Below are 27,513 nucleotides of genomic sequence, written 5' to 3' on the forward strand. Positions count from 1 at the left end.
GGGTTATGTGTCAGGGGGTTCAGGTCTCTGTGGGGCTGTGGAGGACAGGCTCCTGTCATTGACAACCAGATTGGGGCTCTTATTTTAGAGGACCTTGCATTTCCTCTCCGTCACAATAATGCCTTATGTGTAGCACTTCCTGTTTCTCAGGCCTGGGAGGAAGGAACAGGGCGCTTGTCACACGGTAGTCACCGCTTCCTCCCTCCCTCCCACCCGGCCCCCCCGCTCCCTCTGCTCCCAAACTTCAGACAGTGTTGTGTCCTTCAGAGAGGAAAGATGACTGCACCTTCAGCATCACAGCAGGATGCGGCCGATCTATTTTTAGACTCAAGGCGGAAAGGTAGCGAACAGACATAAACACAAACTTTAGGATGTCCAGCTGTGTTGATTTAGCATCTGAAAATGGAGGTTCAACCGTGTAGGGCCGATTATTGTTTTGACTAAGCAGTGGGAACCAGGGGGGCCGCTGTTTGCTCAAGGTGTAATGGAAATAGGTCACACGCAAACAGTGATTAGCGCTTTCAAATGTTTCACATGCTTTCCTATTTACAGTTTTGAACCACGCACAACACTGCAGATATTTTGGTCTATCAACAGCAACAAATCCAAACGGACACATGCCAGACTTCATTATTGATCACCTGGGCTTGTGGCACCCATCGTGACAGCACACATAACAAAGGTCTTGCTGCCCCCCAACCCACCATCTTATTTAATTTCCACCTTATAAATGTCACACTCCAGTTACCAACAACACCGAAGTGACAAGGTATTCAGAACAGGCCGATGCTCCTAGGCAACCCGTCCTCCTCTTGATGAGTGTTAGGCTACAAATTTGTTCATAATTAATAGGCTTTCGTTAATTATTAAGAACAGAGGGATAATTTACCAATAACAAAAACAACTCCCTTTAAATGGCAGCGTGTAAGAATTGTCATGTTGTAAGCTGGTTTGCACTTCTAAGCACACCGGTCGTTGAGTTCGCTGACAAAGTGCGCATTCAGATCACGGTGCATTTCTTTAATACTGCTGAAGGGAGGGAAAAGGTGATCACAGAGTTTGGCCCACTGGACTGTCAGTAATCAGACTGTTTGTGAGCTTTACCCGTGACTGAGTCCTGCCACACAGACATTTTTCAACCACTTATTTCATGAAGGAGTTGAATTGAGCTTTAGGTGGCAGAATTGTCCAGAAGCGACTTCTTTGATTGGCTTGTTGAAAGAACATCATCTGTTGGTCTTACCTGAGTAGTGCGGTACAAAGAGACAGATTGATAGACGGCATTCAACAGTTCACAACTGTGGCACAACAAATTAGACACGTGTCAACAAAATAATCTCATTTTCATTATTCATGTAACCACATGTAATCCCTTTGTATTTATAGGGAGGGAGGAATATAATCAGATATCAGGTTCCACTATGACACTGAACTATATCCCTGCAGCCAATCTTCCATCTGTTAGGAAAAAGCTATTGTTGAATCCTGCTCAACTCCCCCCTCAACCACCACCACCACATCTCCCCCTTTCTTTCTCTCACATTACAAAATGACCCTCTTTCGCTCTCCCCGGCCGTATTCAACGGGAGGATGAATATTTAACGTGAGAAAGGCTGACCTACCCAGATGGCCTCTCAAGTACAGCAAAAATGAGAACAAAACACAGCATCAATATTTCAGCCGGGCTTACCAATGGCATGTATGTATCCCTGCAGTCAGGAAACCAAACTCAGGAAGACCCCTCAACATGCACGCATTCATTTAAACACACACGTACACAGATGCAGGCACACAATATGCATCTTTATGAACTGCTGTGCAATGTTTACTCTGGCAGCATGGAGCACTGGGACCTTAAAGGCCTCTCCAAAGGAATCAGCCATATTGTGACCTTCAGCTGGGACGGACGAGCTCAGATAGAGGATGAGTGACAGGTGAAGGAGCAGATGAGAATGTGTTTGAATGGTGTTTGGAATGTCACTCTTCAGCTGTACGATGTTAGTTTGTTTTTGTGTGATATGTTCAATAAAGCTGGAAAAGTCCTGGAGGGAAGGAGGAGATCGGATAGCATGCGACAAAGATCCCATGCTGGATTCAAAGACATTCTTGTTACAGGTAATTCTTTCGCCAACAAAATACTCTAATCCATTCACTCTCTGTAAAGAAAAAGGTTTGTTCTTCCAACCTCAAGCTTAGCTCATGGGGAGAAGGCCGAGGACACAGCAGGATTTAACCACAGAAACTCGCATCAGAAGAGCAGCTGAACGCTTCTAAGCATTTTGGCCGTCACTTAACCAACCGCAGAGTCACTGGCCTGGCCACAGTCCCCGGGGCTCGGGGACTGCGCTCTCACTCACAGGAGATAATGACAAAACGAGCGGGATGTTAATGATTTGTGCAATGAACATGGACATGTGTTAATAACAAGCATGCAAATTAATGATGCAAGACTCCCAATGAGCTTGTAATGTTCAGGAATAATTCAACTTTTTACGATATGATACCTTTGGCCACATCTGTGAGAATCTACTCATGTAGTTCTTTTACAAGAGCATCAGAGGGTTTCAAAAGGAAAACCTGTCCTCCAGATTTTTTTGCACTGCTGGCTTTTGGAAGATTTTCAGGCTTTGCTTGATTGAGAAAGGCCACTGTTGGTCAAAGGAAAAAGTGTTTATTCACCAGAATTTTTGGTAATTTGTCATTAGAATATTGGCAACCCCCTCAGCTACAAATGTCTTTGATTAAAAAGATTGAAGATTAGCTTTTGGCAAGTTTGTCATAATTAAAGCCTGCATTGTATAAGGTGTGTGTGTGTGTGTGTCTGTATGGATGAGGGGGCGTTGTAGCCACAGGGAGGGCCTGGAAGAAGAAGGGGTGCAGGGGGGTGGTTCCCTGTGGCTGGCTGAATTAGTGCCCGCTGGTTTGGCCTGGCAGCTGCTCTCTGAGCCTGGCACACTGACAGCCTGGCACTGTGGCGTTGTGTTGTCAGGGCCAACCAGCAGACTGGAGGTGGCAACGCCAGGTCCACCAAACACAAACTCTTTCACCATCACAGGCTTTGTCTTCCAACCAGCCATACTTGCGTTACTTGTTATGGCAATATCACTGGATTAGTATGAGATTAAGTTGGGTAATTAAAAAGGGCAAATTAAACTCATGTCATCAGGGAAAATGTAAATGCCACACTAAGCCGGTCATGATATTTAGCCTTAATGAAAAATGTGACCATTGTGTTTGTTAAGCAGCGATTGGTTCCAAAACAGTCAGGTGTCACATTCACTGTGCTGTGCCTTGGCTTGGCTGAGTGAGTGAAGTGAATGTCTGTATGATTCACTTAAGTGAAATTCAATTTAATTTAAAGTGCTTTGTCAAGAGTGCTCAGCAAAAGCACTAAACGGTAAATTAAATGTGATACACAAAGCAATGCCATCTGTTTCAACACCTGCTTTTGACTGCAGTAATATGAAAACTGCCTTGGCAACCATATGCATTTAGTCACACCTTAAAGTTCTATTTGAATGAAATGGTAAATCTGTATTCATCTTGAATGTGACGCAGCATACTTGTGAAAACACATGTATTTAGATTAATATACATGCCCACCTGTCATTTCAAGCACCATATATCCAGCTAATTCATCACCATAATAGTGCCATACTGAAAGTGTCATCAAGTATCTGCTGCATGCTGCTAAAGGTGTTTATTGAGTCTTTGGCCACCCTTGAGTAGTAGAGGGTGTCACTACTGGGATTTGGGGAGATTCTGGGTCTGGATGGGCCTGCCAGGGCCGGCTGGGCCTGTCTTGGCCCAGATGCAGCGGCTTCTGTCCAGGCATGGCACCGGGATATCTGTGGGGCCCAAGCACACCAGCTGCTATCTCTGTGTCACAGACAGCTGTATCTGAATATTCATACAAAGTGCAGATTAATGTGTGTTTGTTTGGCCCCACATGGTGTGCCGTCAAACAGGCCAAGGTGTGAAACTGTCCAAAGAGGTCGCATAGGTGTAAAAGAAATACAGTGTGTCTACATCTACTGCAGCGTGAGTGGAAAACTCCCTCAGCCTTTGAATCTAACCTCTGCCTGAGAGGGAGTTGTTTACCATTGTGTACAATTCAGAAATCGATTTAAGCTGTTGTGGCATGCTGGCTCATTACTTGTGTTTATATTTTGGCCATTTGATGTCTGGCTATGGGAGGACCAGAGAGCAGCTGCCCATCCTCTTTTACTAGTGGCTACTCTTGTGGCTGTAATGCCTCCGCTCGTTCTCAGTCCAACTTTTCCTTTGGTCGATTCCATTCATCTTCAGCCAGTAGGAGATGAAGCAAAGACCCGCTGACTCTCACGTTCACATTCAAAGCAATGGCCTCTGTTCACAGCTGTGGTTTGACCAACCTTGGCCTTCTTTGAGGTGTATTTTGGAGGGAGTTTCGGTGGTCAAATAATCTGCTGGCCAGTGGCAACAGAACCTGTGAATACGCATCAGTGAGTGTTTTTTGAGACTGGAGTTCTATACAATGAGCAGATGGTCTTTACTTCCCTGCCTGAGTAAGTGGAGTGAACCAGTGGGCACACAGAGTCAGATTTGTGGGTAAACTGTTTTTACCTCCCCTCTCTTTGTGTTATAATGGGAGAAGGCAAAATGGTTGCTAACTGCTGACGGACAATGGCTCGACCCTAATGAGAGCAAAGTGTTGTGGTGCTGCTGGTATAATGAGGATGAAGTGGGGAAGCTAATTATTGAAACCATCTGAAGGTATCAGAGCCAGATGAGCCCATATTTTGTTTCCACCATAACATAATACAACTGATGATATTGTTCAGTATTGTATAATTCACATATCTTCAATACAAATGTATTTAAAACACATGTAGGAAATACTGTGTGAGGGCAAAAGTGAAACGGAAAGTATCTTATCACTGCAGTAAGTAACCATCCCAGGATAGTAAAGCAATGAGATGATTGGGTGTATTATAGTGTATTTGCTCAGGCAGGTGTGCTATAGCTCTTATCTGCTGTCAGGTTCCTTTTTGACCCTGAGAACTTGTAAGGTTGACACAATACCAGTAACACCAGCTGTAAACCCCACAGGTCGTGAAAGCTTTGTTTCTTACTGGTGAAGATCTCCCTGGCAGCCATGTTTGTCTGGTGGGTGTCCTGGTGATTTATGGAGGAAATAGTGAGTGGGTGTTCCTCTTCTGTTCTAACCAGTGTCCTCCACGCACCCATAACTGGAGCCCAATCTGTCAGGAGTCTTAGAAGGACATCAGAAATTGTTAGTATAAAGACAATAAACAACCACAGTTTTTTCCATGTTTTTTTATGCCAATTGTGGATCGTTCTAGTTTGAATGTTTTGTCCAGAAAAACCTTATTTTGTTTTCAATTTGTGATGTATTACATCATTCCGCAGTAATCACTCCGTAATGATCTCTGATAATGAGCTCGATTTTTGCTTCCAGCACATAATTGACTATTGGTTGATTACAGAATGGGTTATATCCTTGGATAAGCAGCGTAAACCCTCCTCATCAACAACAAGCTTGCAGTGATTGTTGTACCAGTGCCCAGGCAGAGTCAAACTGGATGGTGATTGCCCTTGCAGAGTGGGTACAACAACACATAAACAGCTCATTTATAAACAAAAGAGGCCATCTAATTCAAATTGTTGGAGATTCTTTCAAGTGTAGAGTCATGGGAGACAGAGAAAACAAGATAACATTTTATCCCTCATATTTTAAATCTAATGAATATCAACTATAATGACTTAAAGCGTGTACGATGAACCTGCAAGAACTTGCACTTCACCAGTTGGCATAAAAGACAGCCAAACTTTGCTCTTTTTTAAAATTAAATTACAGAACTAGCTCAAGTTCCTCCATGAGAAGTTAAGGCTTTCTAAACTCTAGAGGTCTTTTTTTCCCCATTCTCTCTTATGTACAAAAATACTTTATATTGTGTAACTAAAGATAAGAGCCACATGCTATTTCATCTTTTGAAATTTATGGTTGCAGAGTGTGGGTGTAACAGAGTTGACAGAGCCCTAAAAGGAGACATTTTTGCAGAGGCTTACAGTTTCCCATCAAGCCTGTGCCTTTGCTCTCTGTGGCAGCAGGGCCAGAGCACTTTCCCGTCATTATGAGGGCTCCAGAGGAAAAAGAGAAGCAAAATGGTTTCCAGGTTTTAGTGTAATCTGGAGAGGGAGGGGTGAGAGGAGGTGGGGGCTTGGTCACAGGTAGCCGTGTCGACCTGTGAAGAGACTCTGGGCTGTGGGAAACCAAAAGGAACCAGTGCACAGTAGCAGTGGGTCACAGTGACATGACATGATACAGAGAAGGCTCTACCATGTCTCGTCGAACACACACACACACACACACACACACACACACACACACACACACACACACACACACACACACACACACACACACACACACACACACACACACACACACACACACACGTATACACAGCAAACAAACACACACAAGCAAAAACTGAATGCAGAACTACACGTATTAACTAACTGTATTTTGGACAGTGCATACATATTTCACTACTAAGATTATCAGTCGTATATCAGTCTTTCATGCATTATTCTCAGGCTGTCAGCCAGAGGCAGCCACTAGAACAATGAGCATTGTGAGGTCTGACAGCGACAAACCCCTGCAATTCTCTGAGTTACACCGGGGGATGACACCCATATGAGGGGGAAATGGGTGCAGATTAGGAAGGGAAATGACACAATTTCCAAATGTAATTGTGTCACAGACAAAACGACAGCAGGGGTCCTGAGTTTCAGTAAGTTTCATGTCAGCAGGTTTTCACAGCAACGTGATGTCATTACATTTATTGTTTCAAAGTTGTTGTTGTTGTTGTTGCTGTTTTTGGTTTTTTCTCATGTACTTTACTCTTTGGTGTTTTCATGCAAAACAATAAAGATAAATGTATGTTAAACAAGTCCCATAGTTTAGATAATGATCATAACAAATGAATGACATGCTTTTTTAGAAGGCTTGTATTCAACACTAGGAGGAAACTTCAATTCAGCACACTCAGCAGGCAAGGTGGGTCCTCCAGTAGGACTCCCACATTGTCCCCCGTCCAGAGGAGAGCCTTATTGTCTGAAGAGGAGCCATATTGTCTACAGAGGGTCCCATTCTCCTTTGTGCCCTGATAGGTTTACCAGCAGCAGCGTGGAATAAGGAGTCACTCTCTCCCATAGGACAAACAGGAACCAACCTGAATGTGGCCCTGATGCTTATCTGCTTCTCCCATGACTACTGTCTGTGCTTTGGAAACTAAATGGCACTAATATTATTTGACAGTTCTTCATGTCAGACTATAACTCAGACCCTGTACAGTATAGCAGGAAAATATCAAAAAGTAGATTTTGATGTTTCGAGAAATATATATATTTTTGTATCTTGCTGAGAGTTAAATCAGAAGATTTACACCGACATCATGCTCGTATGCTACATATAAATCTACAGCCAGGAGACAGTTATCTTAGCTCAAAGACTGGAAACCACTCGCCTCTTGGCTCTGTACAGTGTAATTTTATGTAATGTAATTTTAACAAGATATAACATGTTAGTTATAGTCACAAATCTAGAGGTGCTGTCTAGCTATGCTATCCTTCGTATCCAGTCTTTGTCCTAAGTTAAGTGTAAGCTAACACGAACGTTGGCTTCATATTTACTATACAGATGTGAGAATTGTATCGATCTCATTTGCAAGAAAACATTTCTAAAAAGTCTATTCTGTCAGCCTGTGAACAAACAATAGATGCAATGCCAAATTTCCAGGGTGACCCCAAACTGAACAAAACCTCATTTAAAATCTTTTGTTGGTTTTACTTTTTCTCATTAATTAACTGTCTTACATCATGTTCTCTATCTAAATTTTACATCTGCAGTGTGTGTGACATCTTGCCAAATGTGAGGCTTACAAAACGTCCACCTCAAACACTCGAGATGTCCAAACAGCTCTAAGCCAAGTTAGCAGTACTTTTACATTTGAATCTGTTTGTCTCCCCAACACCTGCAATGAAAGGGGAGAAAGGGGAGCTTCCAGTGTGGTCCTGCATCACTCTAAGCATCACCTGCTTTAACGCTGTCATCTTGCCATCTTCTCCTACAGAACATTGGATGCCATGGTAACAGCTTTTTAAGGATAGTGATAGTAGTTAGTAAGAGTTGGGTTTGTCTGGACTATTTAGCCTATCCATACACCGTGGAGAAGAAATATGGGGACCTGCAGAGCAAGATCACACCACTGAAAGAAATTGAATGAATGACAGGAATCATGGGAGAGAGACTTGAGCTGAGGATATGAAGTTTTAAAAGTAGACTATGCATTGTAAACTGCTAGCCAAACAGGACAACCCTCACCTAATAATGTATGATAAACACTGCCAAGAAAACCAACAGTGAAAGCTAAAGTAGACAAGAAAAGAACCAAAATATACTGGATCTCAAATACAGTGTGCGAATTGTTCTGGTGATGAGCTTCCATCCGTAGTGTTTTTCATGCCCCCAGGGGTTAATCCTTGCTGATAAGGAAATCCAGAGATGCAGAGCTAAACAAATGCACACTCATTCCAAATGAGGTATGCAGTATTTGTTCCTGTACAAAACTGGAAGCACTCCTGTGATACATTGTGACATAATTTAAAGCAAACATGCTTAGCTTTGCATAAACAATCAAAGCCGGAGAACAATCCTCTCTCCTATAAGGGAGGAACTTCCTTCTGATTTCCCCTACACTTGCAGGAATACTGTTATTTTACAGAGCGGGAAGTTGTTTTCGTACTGAATCACAGTCATTTTTCATTCTCCAGGGTCCCTTTCCCCTCGCCTTGCAACATTTCCTTATCAAAGTAATTTTGTAAAACTGTTACTTATTTGGCTTTTTATCAAAAGCCGTGTGAGGTTGTGCGTGGCTAATCTCAAGGTTGTGTGCTTAACTTGGTTGGTTCCCAGCACAGCTCAGCCTGGCATGAGGTAGCAGAGAGTGACCCAGCTGTGAATAGGGCCTCATGTGTGACCTACCCCTACTGTCCAGGGGGGAATGACTACAGGCATAGTTTTGGGGTGGGGGGTTCCCATGTCACAGCTAAGGCCATGCTGATGTTATGGGCTTACTTTACCGCATGTTTTTATTCTAGCTCCTCTGACAAGCCTCTTGACTCTTCAGAGACCTTTAATTCCTGGTCCCTCTCTGCTCACTGTCAATCACAGCCTCCCCGGGGTCATTTCCATCCATGGGAACATTGGTTGTGACACTTGGATTCCCCAAGGGGATGGCACAGGGAAGAACTTGACAGAAACGCATGGTTTTATAGTTTAAAATTTCTCTGCTGCAGCCAAACTGAAGCAGTTTGAGGTTCAATGTGGGTGGCGGTATATTTCATAAGGAGTCAGCACTCTGTCAGCCTTTGGCTCCCTGCATGGACAGACCATGTGCTTCTTCCCGGAGACTTAGGGACAGTAACAATAATAATATTGATAATAATAATAAACTTTATTTATATAGTACTTTTCTTAACAAAATGCTTTACACAAGACCAGACAAAGCGAAAAGAACATGAGCACAGGAGGATGTGTCACCTCTGCCTAGAATAGGTCACTGCTGCGGGACCTTGATGATATAGGTGAGAGCATGAGGGCTGATTAAGGGCCAGGATGTGCGTGAGACATCCTCTGATGTTCAGGAATTCCCTCATTAAAGAGGGTCATGTTGATGTACAGTCTGCGGAATAAACAGGGGTGGTTCTTCCAACAATTACAAATAAACACACTTTTCATTTAGTCAACATGGAAATGGTGCTCACAAATTTTGTGCCATTGTATTAAACCCTTTGAATTATATAGGAAAATAGCAATTTGTCCCTTTGCATGAAGTAAATGTATTATTATAGCCCATATAATCCATCCATACATACTGTATAATAACTTCTCACTCTATCAGCCTGTCACAAAAAGTGATAAATATGGAAATACCATGGAAGTGAAATAGCCTCAAGCATCTGAGTAAAGCATAAAATTAGAAAATTTCTTCCAGTTAGCCGATAGTTGAACAATCTGGATAATATTTTTCTTAATAGCCTGAATTGCAGCCATTAGAGCAACCGTTAACTCAATGTATGGTCCAGTGCTGGGGCTCACATCAGGGCCCTGATTTTGTTGTTGTTTTTTTCCCTTTCCTGGCTCCCCCATATCCCCCTTCTCATGTCTGACAAATCGTTTCCAGCTAATTTACGATGGTCAAACTGTGGGAGAACAATACCCCTATGGACGTAACGTAGCGCAAGCTCTACCACATGTCCCAGAGAAGAGCGCGGTGCTCGCAGGAAACACTTGCTGAGATAACAAGATAGTAAGGAAAGCAGGGGCACTGAAAGGCCATGCAGAGGGCTGCAGAGGCAGAGACAGGGGTTGGGGGGGGGGTTGCTTTAGTCTGACCACTATGAGGATAAGCATCACATGCAAGTATTGAACATGACTTCAATCTGAACTATGTGTTTCCTTTCTTTCTTCTTACTTCTTTTACGGAGTGTAACTCAGCTGATTGAGATGAAATTGTTGGATATCGTTGTTCTTGCGTCTTCAATGATCCACTTGGCTGACCATCAGTCTGTGATGTCAGACCAGCAAGAGCCTTGTCAGGACAAATAGAGCTCGAATAATATGATGGAGCATCTTGGGTACAACCCCTGCAACCAAGAAGGGACCCACTGTACCATATGGGGGTTTGTATCCATGCTAACGCACAACACATCATTTTCACTGCCTCTGTCTACCACACACACAGACACACACACACATACACACACACACACACACACACACACACACACACACACACACACACACACAGACACACACACACACACACACACACACACACACACACACACACACACACACACACACACACACACACACACACACACACACACACACACACACACACTGCTCAGCTCTGCCTCCTGGTGAGAATAAACATTTGATAAAACAGTTTAGATGTGCATCTGCAGAGGTTGATTATATGTATTTAGCCCAGATAATCATTTCTGGATCTCATGTGCACAATAATTACAGACAGCACCTGTGCCTGGCCCACCTGCAGTCATTACCACGAATGCCAAGCAGCAATTTAACTATAATTATATCAACAGGGGAAAAGGAAACATTCAGCAGCAGTGCAACTCAATAACTTTACTATTAAAAATGCTGCTGGGTTTTCATCGTGGAGGAAAAGCGCTGTCTCAATAGGATTTACTGGAATAATGAACTACCAGAAACCAGTGCATGAAAACATTCTAAAACCCTGCCACCCCCCAGGGCAGAGCAGTGTTTAAATCTTTCCAGCTGGGTTAGGGTTGAGCAATACAGGTGACACACAGGACAGCAGGATCAAGGTTATCAGTCAGGCTAATTGATGAGCCTACTTGTTTTCACTGAGCCCAAGTATAGGCATGAGGAGGAAAAGGAAGGTAGTCGTCAAGGCTGCCATGTTTGTGTTGTGAGGACAGAGGTGAGAGGTCAGGTGTTTGCTTTGAGTTTGTAGCTTATTAATCGGATCCTTCCATTTGCCAGCGAGCGCCAGGGTGGTGAGGGGCACATTTCTCCTCTGTACAGTCATTCTGGTGGGAAAGGAGAAGCAGGGAAGTGGCAAGCCCTCTTAAGATCAATGAATGCGGTGGAAAAAGGAGTGGCCCAGGGCAGCCAATAGGGGCTGGACCACAGGGAGCTGCATGGAGATAACGTAAACAAGGAAACCACCTGATGTGAGCGGGGTCAGATAAATGCTCAGCCCTCCACACAGGCAGGTGCTTCCTGAGTCCTGCTCTCTCAATCAGTTGAGCCTCACTGCCCTCCTCACTTGCTTTCCTCATTCTTTTTCTGTTTTCCCAATCTGTCACAAAGTACTTTCCTAAAAGTATAACTCATGGCATGATAGCAAGGTTTAAGATCAACCCACAATCACCGCCTGTTTTCCTCACACTGACAGCAAACATTCAGGGACAGTAAAAAGCCAAGTGCATTGAGAGTCACTGAAGTGATGACGGTCACACAGGCAGTAAAGATAAGAAGATCAGCCGGCTGGTTTGTCACTAGGATAACATACAGTGCATAATGGTGAGAGCATTTTTTTGCAGGGGCTCTGTGTCTGCAGATAAAAGCCCTTTACCTTTGAAAGAGAAAGTCAGGTGAATATTGGAGATTGCAGAGATAATCTGCGTTTGCAGCACAACCTGCACAGACTGAGAATACCCAAGCTCGACTCTCCTGCTGCTCTTTTTCCTTCTCTCTCTTTCTTTTTCGCTTTGCTGGTTGGTCTGTGATTGTTTTGTGCTGTCCAGTGAGGAAGGAAGTCGGTGTGAGAAAGTGCCTGTTTTTTTGGGACCAACAGGAATTGGCCTCATCACAAGCGGTTCCTTTTTTTGCCGCTGGAACAATGCACTGGCGTCACACCCCTCGACTGGACCTCGGCATTTCACATGGAAAAATGTTCCCAGAATTCCGCTCCCAGGCTTGGGGTAAGGCCGAGGATGGGGTGAGGGTGAGAGGGCGGGAGGTGGAGGGCGGAGGGTAACGGCTGGAAGCGGAGCGAGTGACACAAAGTCACCAATGGACACTTGTCACTACCACAACCAGGGAAAGTAAAGTACCACTTCCAAAATCATAGCATGTCAACAAAAGCAAATTAAATCTTCAAACCTTTGACTTTCAATGCAAACCTTGGAAGCAGTAGAATCATGACTGAACACATGGTCCATATATGGTCCGATAATCTATGGTCCATCACACAAACTGCAGCACTAAATTCTAATAGTTTTAGCTTTTCAATTGAACCCATACAAAATAAAATCCTGATCCCTCCACTTGCACAAATGGTTTCCCCCATTTTCCTCCATAAGTGAGGCCACACCTCTGCAGACTTTACCATGTAGTGCCGAGCCAGCATCTGACCACACAGATGAAAGGCTGAGTGAGTTGTATTGTGTGACAGGTCGGCTGAATGCTCCTCAGGGGTTACATAAGCTTCTCATAGCACTGTGTTTGTAATTACCGTGAGAGGGTACACACTGCCGCTCTCTCAGAGCCTTATCAGCTCCAACATGTTATACAGATTTTGTGAGCATTTTATGGCATAAAGAAATCATTTTATACAATGTGGAAAATAATATAAAATTCATGTAAGTTATATACTGATAAAATTATATAAATTAATTCAATAGATTCGATTCTTTGGGTCACTTTGGTAGACGTTGATCTAATGCTGGCACTGATCAAAAGAGTAGCATCAACTTGGAAACCACTGCTGAGACTGTAAAACTGATATTAATATTAGTAATATTAGTAAAAGTATATATACAGGTTGTAATACTAATAGTAACACTTATGAACCATTTTCTTTACTGAAAAAACATCACTTTGAAATGACTTGAGGCTTGGACATATAAGAAATCTATGTAATATGGTTGGCATCACAGTATTTAGTATTTCTCCTACAGCACAGGGCTGCAATATAAACAAATTAGTGCTGCTCAAATGTGCTAGGTCTGCACTTATACTATCAGTGTAATTCATCATTCTGGCTAATAAATCATCATGGAGTGTGTGAGAACACAAACTCTGAACAGAAAGATAAATTTTCATGGCATAGTTAACTAGTCATCTGAATCCATTAGACATGTTCCAGCCTTGAAAGAAAACATCGAAAATCCACGTGTGCATGTAGGAGCGGCATAAAAGGCATCATTGTGTCACTTGAATGTTGATGAGCAATCGCTCCTCTTACACACTCCTTTTGCACAGTTTTTCCACATAAGGAAGAAATTGGTTGTTTAAAATGCGACCATTGCGCAGTGGTGCATTTTTGAAATGATGGCATATTAAAAGTATGAGTATGGTCTGGAGAGCACAGAGTTCTTGAGAGATGTCAAATATTGGACAGAGACATGAAAATTGCCTATGAGAGCCAAGTCAGAGGAGTAAGAACTAGGGCAACTTGGGATTCATGGGGTCAAGTTGGAACAACACTCCACAGCTATTAGGCCTGGCAGCGAGGGAGCTCCTCCTGCGCTGCAGGCCCGACTTCAGAAATTAGGCTGAATGCATCACTGCTGCAGCCTGCTATGGGCACTGGGAGAACATATTCATCACTGTAAACATGAGGTCCTTCTACACAAACTCATCAGTGAAGATTCAAACCTCAATGAGCCTTTACTAGACAAACAGGCTGCACCCAGACTCCTCACCAGTGAGAGAATTAATCACGCAGCACCCAGTCATCCCCTGCTGTCTAAATGCGGACAGAGGCCTGAATGATGTCAACATGGCGTGGAGCCCACTAACTCATTGACCACAGGAACACACACTGGCTGTGGAAATGTATACATCTTCCATCTGTGCGGTACACTTCTGTTAACATCATGTCCAGGTCTTAAGTTGACTTGGATAACAATCATTCTACACAAAAGGATTTGTATCTGTTGTTTGTCCTGCAGAGTGGAGATACACAGTGAGCAGTTATGAGGTCAACTACAGTTCAGCTAACTACATGGAATCCAAACAAATGGTCACATTTCACCCTGATGGCTGCTGAAAGCTCCTGATGACTCTTTGGTGGGACAAAGAGAAGGCCTTGCACTGGCACTCTGAGTCCTTACACTCACAAGACACACATCCATGTGCATTATCCTAAAACATAACTTTCCCACACACACCAGCAGAACAAACTCCCATGACTCTCATGAAATCGGAAGCACAGGTAGGAAACTGCTTGTGTACAGACCGAATGGGAGAAGAATTTATAGGAATTTCAAATCATCTAAGGAAAAAACAACTGAGCCTCCTAAAATAGTTCTGTGTCTAAATAAACAATAATATGTGTGGGTGTAGTGTACTTTGGGTCATGTGCCCCTGGGTCAGGAAGTAGAGGAACAACAGCAGATAAGAGATCATTAAGTCTCTGGATAATTAAACCAGAATCACAGGCCCTCATCACACCAAATCACAGCATCTAACAGCATGGCATGCCAAGGTGAAATTACTGGATGTTAATGACGCTGATGGTGTTCAGTGATTATGCTGAATTTCCCCTGTTCTGACTCTGAGGCCACAACCTTTGCAACTTTGAAGATTAATATTGGTTTTAAAATTTCCCCTGATTCACAAAACCAGGCAACTTCAATAAAAGACAATTAATAGGAGCTATTTAAAACTCCTGCCCAGGGGCCCATCTGTGCTGCCAAAACCACTTGAGGACACAAAGACACACAGTGTGAAGCACATAAAGGGCATGCACCTGTTCACACCTCATATTAACAGGTAAATTAGTGTGTGAATTGGGGGCTGGTGAGGCCTGAGGATTCATAGTCTCAGGATGGTCTTCCTGATTGGCTTACTGGTGCGGTTTTAACAGCCCTCTTCACACCAGCACGCTCTTCCCTCTCCTCCATTTATCTCTTTCCTTTTCCTGCTGTGAGGTTTTGTCTTGCGTAAAGCAATGATGCTTTGACTCTGGCCAGGGAGGATTTCCTCAAGGCTACAGTAGCTTCTTCCACACACACACACACACACACACACACACACACACACACACACACACAGACACACACACACACACACACACACACACACACACACACACACACAATTAGACTTGCATTGGTAATCACTCAATAACTGCTTGGACACAAAAACATGTTTGGCTTTTGTGTGCTGTGCCGGGAAGTATCCTTCACATATTTATTTTCTGTCCAAGTGCAACACAAACAGCAGTAACAGGGGTGAAAAAAAGACATAAAAGGGAAATGCATCTGCTAAAATGTAGCAGAAGATGACATCATTTGGATAGAGTGACAGATGTGGTGATGCCTGTGGTCCCAGCTGACAGCCCATGTGTTAAAGGTGGAGCTGCTCTGTTAGGATCAATATTGAGTATTGAAAAAGTAGTTGTTCCTGATGGTTGGGGTAACCAAAGCCCCTGTCTGGTGGGAGGGAGGTATGTGCTGCTGTCTCTTGGCACACTGGCACAAAGACAGCTGTTACACACATGGCCTCAGATCACCTCGACCTGATTCACTCACTTCAGCTTCAGAAGAAGCTTTTTAAAAGAAAAGTGTGTTGTTGAGCTGTAAATTACACTCCAGGCATAAATGATGTCATGAATGACCATGAATCAGGTGTCTTTTCAATAACCCAACATCTTCAATCAGGTGTAGTGACACCTACATGCATCACAATGTGATCTCAGTGACCTAAGTGTGTTGTTGGTTGCACTGTAAGGGCAGAGGAGTGCTGGCATGGCTGTGTTTTGTCAACATTTTAGCAAGAGGGTGGCTGGAAAAATCCACAACAGACTGCAGGCTCTTATTAGACAGACAACCATAATGTCAGGAGCCCTGAATCCAACCTAATGTCAGCTGAAGTTTTGGAGGTTTAAACTGAGTGAACACAGACATCCGTAACAACTATTTACACTAGCTAATGTAAGACATATGTTTAACCTCTTGCAAACATATGCAGAGGCCAGTCTGTAACCACAAAGGTACACATTAAATTATATTAACTTAACTCTCTGCCTCTGCCATACATTTGTGCATTTAATTAAAAGGCCGTCTCAAAGCAACTACGAACATATCGTCATGTTTCCTAAGAAATTCCAACATTTAACTTTCTTCTTACGCCCATAAAGTCTCTCTGGAAATTCTCTTTTACTCTCTTACACCTACACAAACACTTTTCAGTTGAAACAAATGCTCATTAAAAAACTATGCAACCATAGTATTTCTCTATCTGAAGGCAGCCTTAAGCTCATACAGGATGGCTTGGTGCTGTGAGAGATGGAAAACACCCCTTCCCTCTCTAATTGTGCTCTGAGGGGGACATGCTCAGATGCCTCAGATCCATTGGCAGTGCACATCAAAAGCCCCATTGATTGGCCAGACAGATTGAGGCATAGAGATCAAATGCGCTGTAAAGAAGTGTTAAACTGCTGTGCATTAAACAGGGCAGATTTCTGGACTAAAAGGTGCCATCTGTTAGCACTGTAGCTAATTTCCTATTAGCACTTGCCCACATTGTTGATACTATTGGAACAGTGTCCAGAGCAAGCCTAAACCACTACAACCCACTGACACTGGAGAGCACAGATAAAGAGGAGAAAGTGCTCTGACCAGTCTTAGTGCATTTAAGGAAACACAAATATGTAAGAAAAAGCTAAATATTAAAGCGACACATAATCATACAGCATGACACATGTGACTGCATTTCACATGTGACTGTATATCTCTTTCAGGGGACTATTTATACTTGTATCATTACCTTCCATTGTAAATGAACAGTAAATACATATTGGCATTTAGCAAACAGCAATTTAATTTAGGATTGTCTTTGATCTCTGTTATATTGATGTGGGACACAATCATCTTCATGTGTTTTGGAAATAATAAGTATCAACAATATGTTGGTGGACTATATTTTCAGTAAATGTGTTTTGAGTCAGTCCGGGGTTGAGGGCAGTCAAAACAGCACCAGCATTTTAGATCGGGTCAGAGTATTAGTATTTTGAGTAGCCTAATGAGATTCATGCATCTTGTTCAAATGTATAACTTATGAACAATCCTTGGAACAAACATTAGTCTGCCAGAGAACCAAACAATTGCATCAGACAGCTTCTCATAAATAGCACCTTACCTAATAAATCAGAATCCAAAGACACTTTTCATACCTCTTCATTTCCCAATCAAAATGTTATTTTTAAGCTTTGGATGCCAGCTGAAAAGCCATAGAACAATCAGAAGTCAGCTTTACAAAACACTGTCACAAAGAAAAATGATGTCCTATACAAGGCTGCAGATGGAACTGTAGTGGGCCGATGTGTGCTTCCAAGGCTGTGTTTATTCTAGAGCAACGCAGCAGAAAAAAGCCTGTTACATTATTGTTTGCATTGGCCTAGAGTAAATAACCCATACAGCTAAGGACTAAAATGTCCCATTAATTCAGGCCGGGTTTTCTGTGTATTCATTTACACAAAAAAATGTTTAAATAAAAAGAGCAATAAAATCAGGGGATTAATATGTAAATATTAAGAAAGTCTGGCGAGTGCATCACCAGTCAATGTTTTCCTTCATGCTGCACCAAGAAGTTCCAATCTAAGCACCACTGCTTGTTTAGCACAGTCCAAAGCTTTACAAGGAAATGTAACCTGAGCTGCATTGGGGAAACCGTAACCATGGTCCATCAAATATTAAAGTGTATGGATGTTTTGATGTGTATAAAGGAAAGGCAGGAGCACCATTACTCTATACACTTCTCTCTACAAAAGAGATTGATGAGGCTCTAGAGTCCATATAAACTAGTGTGATACCTCATAGATAAGTGTGATAACTGAAGTCATTTTTATACTCTAAACAGAACAGGAATACAGGGTTAAAACACTGTACAGGGCTGCACTGATCCTCCACAATATCTGTGTGATTCAATGGTGGGAACTCGAAATGCTTCAATAAGGCAGAGCTATGAGATGTCCGGGCCTCTTACTCACACTGCTCCAGACTCAATAGTCTATTGTCTCTACCATACAGTGGAACCTCAAACCTATAAGTCAAAGGTGGGGGTTTAGAGATGAAGTCATCTCGGCAGGAGAGCTGTTGAGCCAGACACCTTCATGGCCAGGGAACAGTTCCTAAATCCTGTTCCCTCACTGTAAATCCTCCCGGACAAGTTGGCCTGCTGCAGGGGTGATAAAGGTAACAATGCCTGTGCCCAGCATGAGTTTACATGTGATAAAAATGTATATGGCATTTGAATTTATTTGCACAGCGGCCTCTATATACTGTTTGGAGTTCATTTTTCTTTTCCCTCTTGGAACAATTATACATACACTTGAAAGGAGAAAAAAAAGTTTTTTCAACCAGCTCATGTGGAAGTTAGTTCAACAAACATTGTTACGCTACATGTAGGATACAATCTAAGCTTTAATTTATACAAATGTGCTTTCAATTGAGGGTATTATGAGTTGTGATTTTAAATAAAGTGCCTGAACAGCTGGGTGCTCGCAATTGTTATGGTATTTTTCTAAAGAATAATAAACAGTAACCTGAAGTAAAATATATGGTCTCTTATCCTCCCTATAGAGGAACACAGAACGCATGTGCAAATACATGCCCGTGTGTTCATGTGTGTGTGTTTCTGTGTGTCTATCCTCAAAACCTTGCCCAATAATAACTACACAATTATAAAAAAAAAAGTCAGTTAATGGCATGTGGCTCAGATCTGTTTTACATGATTAATTTCAAACAGTTTTTACACAGTTACAGTTACTTTTCCTCAGTTGATTTATGATTGATACGATGTGTTTGTAGAGTGAATCCATTATCATACAGCTGTGGAGTTATCTCGCTCTCCATCTTCTTCATCTAAAATAAACACAAGAAACAAGAGAGAAGGCTGCGAGGTCACAAGCGTAAAAAGGCACATGGGCCGTCCAGGCGCGTAAAGACGCACCAACAATCATTGATCCCTTAAGGAGAGTGACTAATTTTCCTTCTGCTTACCGTTTCTACCGAAGCCGTTTAGTTTCGGTGTATCAACAATCTATCTCTATCTATAATATCCCAATTAATTACTGTAATCTGGTTCTGCAATACAGTTTCGTTTTGTTTTTAGGATTGAACAACCTGCATGTAAAGCGCAGAAAAGTGCATTTTCTTCTGGACCAGGTGAAGCAAAAGACAATCTCCCCTCCAAAATCATAATAAATGTTGATGATATATTTCAAGCAAAAAAAAAGAAAAAAAAAAAGAAGAAGAAGGTGGAGAGGGGAGTGGGCGGTGTTTACTGACTGACAGTGTCTGTAATGACACTACACTGCGGTATATAAACTGGGAGGGACGTCAAACATCCTTCACTGGGAGTCACTATGCGCTGATGCTCCACCACATGCTCGCATTACTGTTGGCAGCACAAGCCTCGCATCAGCACAGCAAACTCAAACAACATCTGACCGGCACGATGGATGGGCAACATAAAGACCGCAGAATGACTCACTTGTGGATATTGACGTTACTGATATTTGTCTAACCTCTAGCACTGGATAACTCGGTCTTTTCCAACTTCTGGATACGGATTGTGGAGCTGGATCTTGTCCTACAGGCTTTTGAAGGATTATATTTATTCTGATCACTTTATTTTGTCATCACTCCTTTTTTGCCATCACCACTTGGAATAGGAGCGTGTTTTTGTGGGAGGACTAACTGATTTTTTAAGGATACGCACATCAAACTCTAAAGGATGGCCGTTTGGTTCACCTCTATCCTTGCAATAGTTGTATTATTATTTACTCAGGTACATCCCATGTTTGCAATTTAGGAAAGAATAATTTTGGGGAAAAAAATGTTGCATTATTTTGTTTTGCTCACTGTTTGTATCCTTGTAGGTTCTGGGATCAGGTGTGTTCGAGCTCGATCTCCATCACTTTCAGAATACTAAAGGTTTGCTGGCCACTGGACTTAGTTGCAGCATGACCGGCTGCAGGACTTATTTCAGGGTTTGTTTGAAGAACTTCCAGACGAGGGTGTCTCCTGGACACTGTATATTTGGCAAAGTCACCACACCTGTTCTGGGCACCGACTCCTTCAGCATCCAGCAGGACGCCAGGCTGCGTCTGCCGCTCAACTTCACCTGGCCGGTAAGAGCACCTGTCCTGCCGTGCGGACTGATGGTTTCACGCGCTTCTGTGCTAAAAACAGCAAAACGTGAACAAACCAAATTCAGTAGTTTTCAGATGATTAAGAACTGAGAAGAACTGAGAAGGGGAAAAAAAAATCTGACTTCCTCTCAGGGTCAAAAAGTGCCTAATATATATATATATATATATATATATATATATATATATATATATATATAGGTAAATTAACACACAAAACATCGTGCTGCGCAATTAATTAAAGACATCATCTTTGATTTAATGTCGTATTATCAAATGTTAAGTGGTTTATTGCATCCCTGTCTTGTCCCCGCTGTGCTTAAAGCAACTATGACAGCATGCACTTTTAGGCTACATTTATTTTATCTAGGTTTTTCAAGTGCAACAAAGTTAAAGATAAATCAATAATTTTTTATATAATTTTCTTTGTTTTTTGGTGACGCTTATCTCCTCATTTGTCCCCACAGGGTGCTTTCTCATTGGTGATCGAAGCTTGGTATACTCCAACTGCGGACCCACCTGGAGGTGAAGAGATGTAGCTATACTTTCTGTGCACCACTAGAGGGAGATATGCCTTTGTGTAGCCTACATGACTTATTAACTATCACACATTTTAATCTGTAGCCCTCACTTAAGGTATTAAGCGCTGCCAAATGCATCTGGCATTTCAGCGTCATGGATCCGTGTTTGTTAGGATGCCTTATGAGTCACACGACAATTCTTTACAATCAAATCTCTCCAACACAATTGCACTTCCCTTGTTTTATTTTTGGCATGCATGGGAAAGTGTACAGGCCTAAGTGATAATATGCAGCCTTGCCAAAAAATCCCATGACAGCCTTTTCCTGGATTTTACACCTTTTTAGTTAGGTCCTTCATAAAGGGGGGTAGGGGAATACAGATTGTCACACAAATCACTAAATCACTAAACAGTTAGATTTATTAACCACAATATAGGTTGATTTAAATTTGATCTGCTTCATGCAATCAATCCATTTTTTTTATTATATCTGGTGTGTTTTTTTCTCCACAGATCCCACCAACCCTGATTCCTTGATTAGTTCTTTTGCCATCCAAAGACAGTTGGGAATAGGGCCTGAGTGGTCCCAGGTTGTGCAGAACGGGACGCAGACGGAGCTAAGGTACTCATACCGGTTCATCTGCAATGAAAATTACTACGGGGACACTTGTTCCAAAATATGCGCTCCGAGAGACGACCATTTTGGCCACTACACCTGCAAGCCTGACGGGCAAATAGCCTGTCTACCGGGATGGAAGGGAGAATACTGCGAAGAACGTAAGCAAGAGTAAAGACACCATATGGACACTTTTCTTTGTTTGTGATTAAAGGTCACGAGTCAGATTTTAGGCAAAAGGTCCAGTAAAGGTGAAGTAAAGTAGGCGTAAAATTGATCTATTAAGGCCATGACATAATTTAGAGAACAGAATATAAAGTTAAATCCACTTGTAGGCTACTATATCAAAGTTTTTTGTGAAATTTGTGGGTATCTTACCTTTTGATGTAGGCCTATTCTTCCGCCACGCAATGTTCTTAAACATTAGGCTAAATAATCTGCAAAGTGACACGTTTTGTAAATTTCACAACACATAATACGTTTCGTTCAGAGCTGTATTGTCTGAATCACCTGCTACATGATCCCAGGTGTGTATTTTCGGCTGAAACACAACGGCAGAGAGGAGCTGTTCAGGTGAAATTTGAAGACACACAGAGCCCCAACACTACCTACTTGGCGCACTTTCTATTTGGGCGCGAGCGGTTTAATCCAGGGCGGTGGTCGCCCAGCAGCACGCGCCGGGGTTAATCGCGGCATTATCGCCCGCCACGCGCCACTAAATTGTGGGCTCTATTGTTGAGGCGGTGTAGGGCAGCAGCTGCAAACGGGGCTCGAACTGCCCACCGATAACAATGGGGCAGCTGTCCTGCTTTTTTTTTTTTTTTTTTTTTTTAAGAACAAGCATCTGCTCTGCACTAACCAGCCGTTTAACACCATTAAACCATGTACATATACAACACAGAGCAGGCGCAGCAATCTATATATTTTTCCATTGATATGGTCAGGTAGGCTAACAGGTTTTCTTGTGCAAAAAAACATGATAAGGTGATAAAAGGTGATAAACCTTGAGATTTAAATATCTCTGTCTTTTGTCTCTCTTTGTCTCTTTCTTTTAGCAATCTGTCTTGATGGCTGTAACGAAAGGAATGGAAACTGCACATTACCTGGAGAGTGCAAGTGAGTACTCACTTAGGCCTAGCTACTTGTATGTTTACTGTCTGATTAAAGAGCAGATAAATCACTATAAAATCTTTTAGTGTTGTCATTATATTATTATGTAACAAAAAGGGAACATTGTGCTTCATATTATTATTTATTTCTATTTTCTGTTTAAAATCATTTCCAGCAGTATCAAAGCTAAGTTATTTGGATTAAAAAAATTTTAATAATATATATTTTTAGTTTTTTCTCTCAGTCATGTTAACCTGTGTGTGAGAGCAAACAGTCATGTTGTACTGTTTTATGTGTGAACAGATGCAGAGAGGGCTGGCAGGGACTCTTTTGTGATGTGTGTAAACTCCATCCGTCCTGTAAACATGGTACCTGTAAAGAACCGTGGCAGTGCACCTGCAAAGAAGGCTGGGGAGGCATCTTCTGTGACCAAGGTGTGTAACTGCTTCTTTCTCTAAACTGAATGATATGTTATTACTGTACATAAAAGCCTCAATATGGTGCCTCTGTTCAGTTCCCTTTAGTAATGTTTCCACCCATTTGTTTACAGATCTGAACTACTGCACCCATCACAAACCCTGTGCCAACGGGGCCACATGTATGAACACGGGCCATGGCAGCTACAGCTGCACCTGCCTGCCAGGCTTCACCGGGGTTAACTGTGATTCGGAGGTCAGGGAGTGTGACAGCCAGCCCTGTCACAACGGAGGCCACTGCCTGGTGAGTCCGGAAGTCTCTCTCTCTCCTTTCCCACAACACAGGCTTTCCTGTTTTTGTTTTTGCCTCAGTCTATCTGCTAGTCCAGGAGGATGCTATCGATTGTCAAGTCAGTAGATGACCCAGTTCACAGACTATGTACTGTAAATAGAATTCAAACTAAGGATAATGGGGTTCGTTGGGGCAGCCGTGAACAGGATACGATAAAAAAACATCTGACAGGGAGCTTTTTGATAAACTTTACATCTTTCTCCCTGCAGGACTCTGAGAATGGCTATAGGTGTGTATGCCCACAGGGGTATGAAGGGACTCACTGTGAACACAAGACGCTGACCTGCGCAGATACACCCTGCTTCCATGGTGGCAAGTGCAGAGAGAGGGATAATGGGAATACTTACATATGTGAGTGTCCAGCAGGATACACTGGACTCAACTGTGAGAAGAAAGTGGATAAATGTACCTCACTGCAATGCACCAATGGTAATACATAATTTTCTCTATATCAAACACAAATGTTAGAAATGATGATAAATACGAGCGAGAGGCCTCTATAATACTGTTTTGTTTTGCATAGGTGGACATTGTGTGATCAATGGTAACCTCCGAACGTGCAGCTGTCGGTCAGGCTTCACAGGACTGCGCTGTGAGATCAACATCAACGAGTGTGCCAGGAACCCCTGTGCAAATGGCTCCACCTGCATAGACAGCATCAACGACTACTCCTGCATCTGCCCCCCAGGGTACACAGGCCACCACTGTGACAAGCCAACAGACCGATGTGCATCTCGGCCCTGCTCGAACGGAGGCACCTGCACCATTGAAGCTGAAGGCCAGCCTACATGCATCTGCCCTGTCCGTTACAGCGGACCCCAGTGCCAGTTCAGTGATGTGTCTTTAGCCAACACCCCCATCCCCAAAATAGTATGGAAGTCCAGTGACAAACTGACCTTGGCAGCCATCAGCTTGGGAGTAGGCCTGGTGGTTGTTCTAGTGCTTTTGTGCATGGTAGTGGTGGTAAAATGTCACGTCAAGAAGCAGAGAAACAAGGAGCAGGACTCAGAGACTATGAACAACCTCTCCAAGGTTGACTCTCAGAAAGAGAACCTCATCTCTACTCTAGAGCCCAAGAATACCAATAAAAAGGTTGATTTGGAGGTGGACTGTCCCAGGGAAAAGTCTAATCACAAACACAACAACCACTACCACCTGGACTATAAAACCTCCATGGGGTACAAGGACGATCTGTCCCTTCTGGACAAAGAGGAAAACTGTGAAAAGACAAGAGAAGACAAAAAGCATTTGAGTAGAATGTACAGGTAAGCGCACATGAAAAGATTAAATGAGTAGTTGTATTATAGTTTTTGGGAATGTATTTGTTACTGTGTAGTAATGAAGGTGTTGGCCACTTATTTTGTGACACAACTGCTTCAGGTCAATGTAAGACTGACGTTATGTACCTTTACTTTACAGTGAAAGGCCAGAGTGTAGAATATCAACAATATCCAGAGATTCAATGAACCAGTCTGTCTTTGTAATAGCAGAGGAGAAAAACGAATTCATCATTGCAACTGAGGTAAGTTTTGTTCTAATGAATAGATTTTTTCTGTTTCTTGCACGTCTAACACAGTGCATGACTTGCGCTGTTTGTGCTGAAATAGTCACTTAGTCTCTCTGTCTTCTTCTCTTTCAGGTATAATACATGGAAGACCTTATTCATTGTCGACCTTGGATTTCTTTTGGACTGTTTACAAGTGTGGAGAGACTGGGATATATTTAAATGAAAGTTGCTGCTCTTGAAAACTTGATAACTGGATGGAGCCGGTGCGCTCGTCGAATGCAATAGAACTAAAGCTACTAAACTTTGTGAGAATGTAAAGACTGAAAAAAAGACTGCAGGAAATAATGAGCAAATCTGACTTGTGGATGCGCCTTTTGATGTTTTCGACTCAAACCCTTGTCTGCTCCGTCCAAGTTCATCCAAGGGCAACAGGCCGAGATGTTTATGCCTGCGTGTTGATTAGAAGAAGAGGACTATCTTTATGTACTCCTCTCCACCTTATTGCAGTAATCAGCAATCAACAAATCAACTTACTGCCAACAAGCCTGTGGAAGGAGCCAGCCTTTTCCATTTTTTTTGTGGCCTGCAACGCGCTATGCAAACAACAACAACAAAAAAAAATCAGCATCAAAAAGGGACAAAAACTACTGAAAACGGTTCATTTTTGAAGGATAATAAGGTTATCAGTTTTTGTAAATCAAAGCCTTTTTTATAAAGAATGTATGCAGCCTAGATCAGGAAGCCTTATATATGTGTTTAAGAAAAACATTGTGCCCCGCCTTATCTTGATTCCTTTGCACAGCAACATGGTGGAAACTGAAAGATCAAAAGATGCAATATGCTATAGCGCCATGCAGAGAAACTCATGACAGGGCCTTGTTTTACCTTATGCAAGATCACCCTTAAATAAAGACAAAGAAATAGATGAAGTGACTATCGTACCAAGGACGCCTTCAAAGGAAATTACTGAACCAATAATGTTATTTTGTAAGATTAGTATTTCATTAGTAATTTAAGAATATGAAGCACTGATCTTTCTCTTTCTATGTTTTATAAGATTATTTTGTATATACTGTATATTTATATGTTGAGATTAGAAGTATGAATTGTACATCTGTTTTTAAGTTGATGCCCCAAAAAGGTGAATTTATTTTTAAAGTGTTGTTGTTGTTTTATTTTATTATTATTTTTTGTTATAAAAAGAAACAATGAATACATATCTGGTACACTGTTTGTTTGTTGGTCTTCGATGGTTGAGTGTACATGTGGTCAGATAGTGATTCTAATTTAAATGTTGGAATCATCTAGAAACTTTATTTGTGTTCAGCCGGTGTGGAAGTGGCTTCATTGTGTATAGATACAGTCATATTTGGCCTGGTAGCAGTTTTAATGATTCCATGTCTACTGTATGTCCATGACATATGTGTCAGTGTGATGTAAAATCAATGTGCTAGCAATCATTCAGTGGACGGTATTGTAATTGGCAGCAATGTAAGGAAATAAACAAAAAGATATATATTTGAAAAAAAATCTGTATGTGAAAATAAAGAGTCCTTGTGGTCTTTCTATTTAACTGCTCCTCTGAACTGCTACTGTATCTGTATATATCACATGTTTGAGTAACTAGAGCTCTTAAGCACAAAGCGCTAGAGACTAGGTGTGATATTTAGTGTTAAGACATCTCTTATGGCTCTGGCTGTGAGATGAGAGGAGGACAGGATAGAGTGTGGTGTGATGAATTTAGACAGTGAGAAAATCTCCATATGCCCTTTCACTACTAGAGCATGAGCACAGCAAACAGGGGCCCCGCATCCCAGGGGGTGCCAAGCCTCCATGAAGCACAAGGACCATAACAACCCATCAGACCCCTGTCACTTTGACTGTCTTGCTCTTAATATGCCTGAACTCCTGCAGCTAATGTCAAAGCATCAATCTAGAGTTTTGTTGTTTCCAGTCTCAAGACTGGAGCTATGTCTTTTACTACCACTTGGTGGCAGTAAGCTTTGTATGAAGTTTCCTCCACTGTAACATCTTGGCTCATCAAATATCATGTACAGTGAGTGACAGGCAGAGGACACATTAGCTCAAGCAGTCAGTCGTTAGTGATCAGCCTGAATGGACACAACAATGTGCGAGACACGTACATGCCGAACACAGACACCTAATGAGCTTACGAGAGAACAGATATAACATTGCCAGCTATTTATAGGTAATGTGATTACCTGCTGGACTATCACTGACTGTTGGACACTGAAGGAGACAATAG

The 27,513-nt window shown here is 42.3% G+C and overlaps 1 protein-coding gene across 1 annotated transcript; it reads left to right on the top strand.

The window, feature by feature from the left end:
* Positions 1 to 19,944: 19,944 nt before the first annotated feature.
* LOC130179813 (delta-like protein 4) lies at positions 19,945 to 26,820 on the top strand. The gene is made up of 11 exons (XM_056392887.1): positions 19,945 to 20,365; positions 20,457 to 20,708; positions 21,194 to 21,251; positions 21,760 to 22,023; positions 22,918 to 22,978; positions 23,276 to 23,406; positions 23,523 to 23,692; positions 23,950 to 24,169; positions 24,264 to 25,005; positions 25,160 to 25,262; positions 25,380 to 26,820. The coding sequence occupies exons 1-11, from the start codon at positions 20,312 to 20,314 to the stop codon at positions 25,383 to 25,385; spliced, it is 2,061 nt and encodes a 686-aa protein (XP_056248862.1). The 5' UTR covers positions 19,945 to 20,311; the 3' UTR covers positions 25,386 to 26,820.
* Positions 26,821 to 27,513: the final 693 nt, after the last annotated feature.

Source organism: Seriola aureovittata, chromosome 13 (genome assembly GCF_021018895.1).
Source record: "Seriola aureovittata isolate HTS-2021-v1 ecotype China chromosome 13, ASM2101889v1, whole genome shotgun sequence".
Classification (NCBI taxonomy): Eukaryota; Metazoa; Chordata; class Actinopteri; order Carangiformes; family Carangidae; genus Seriola; species Seriola aureovittata.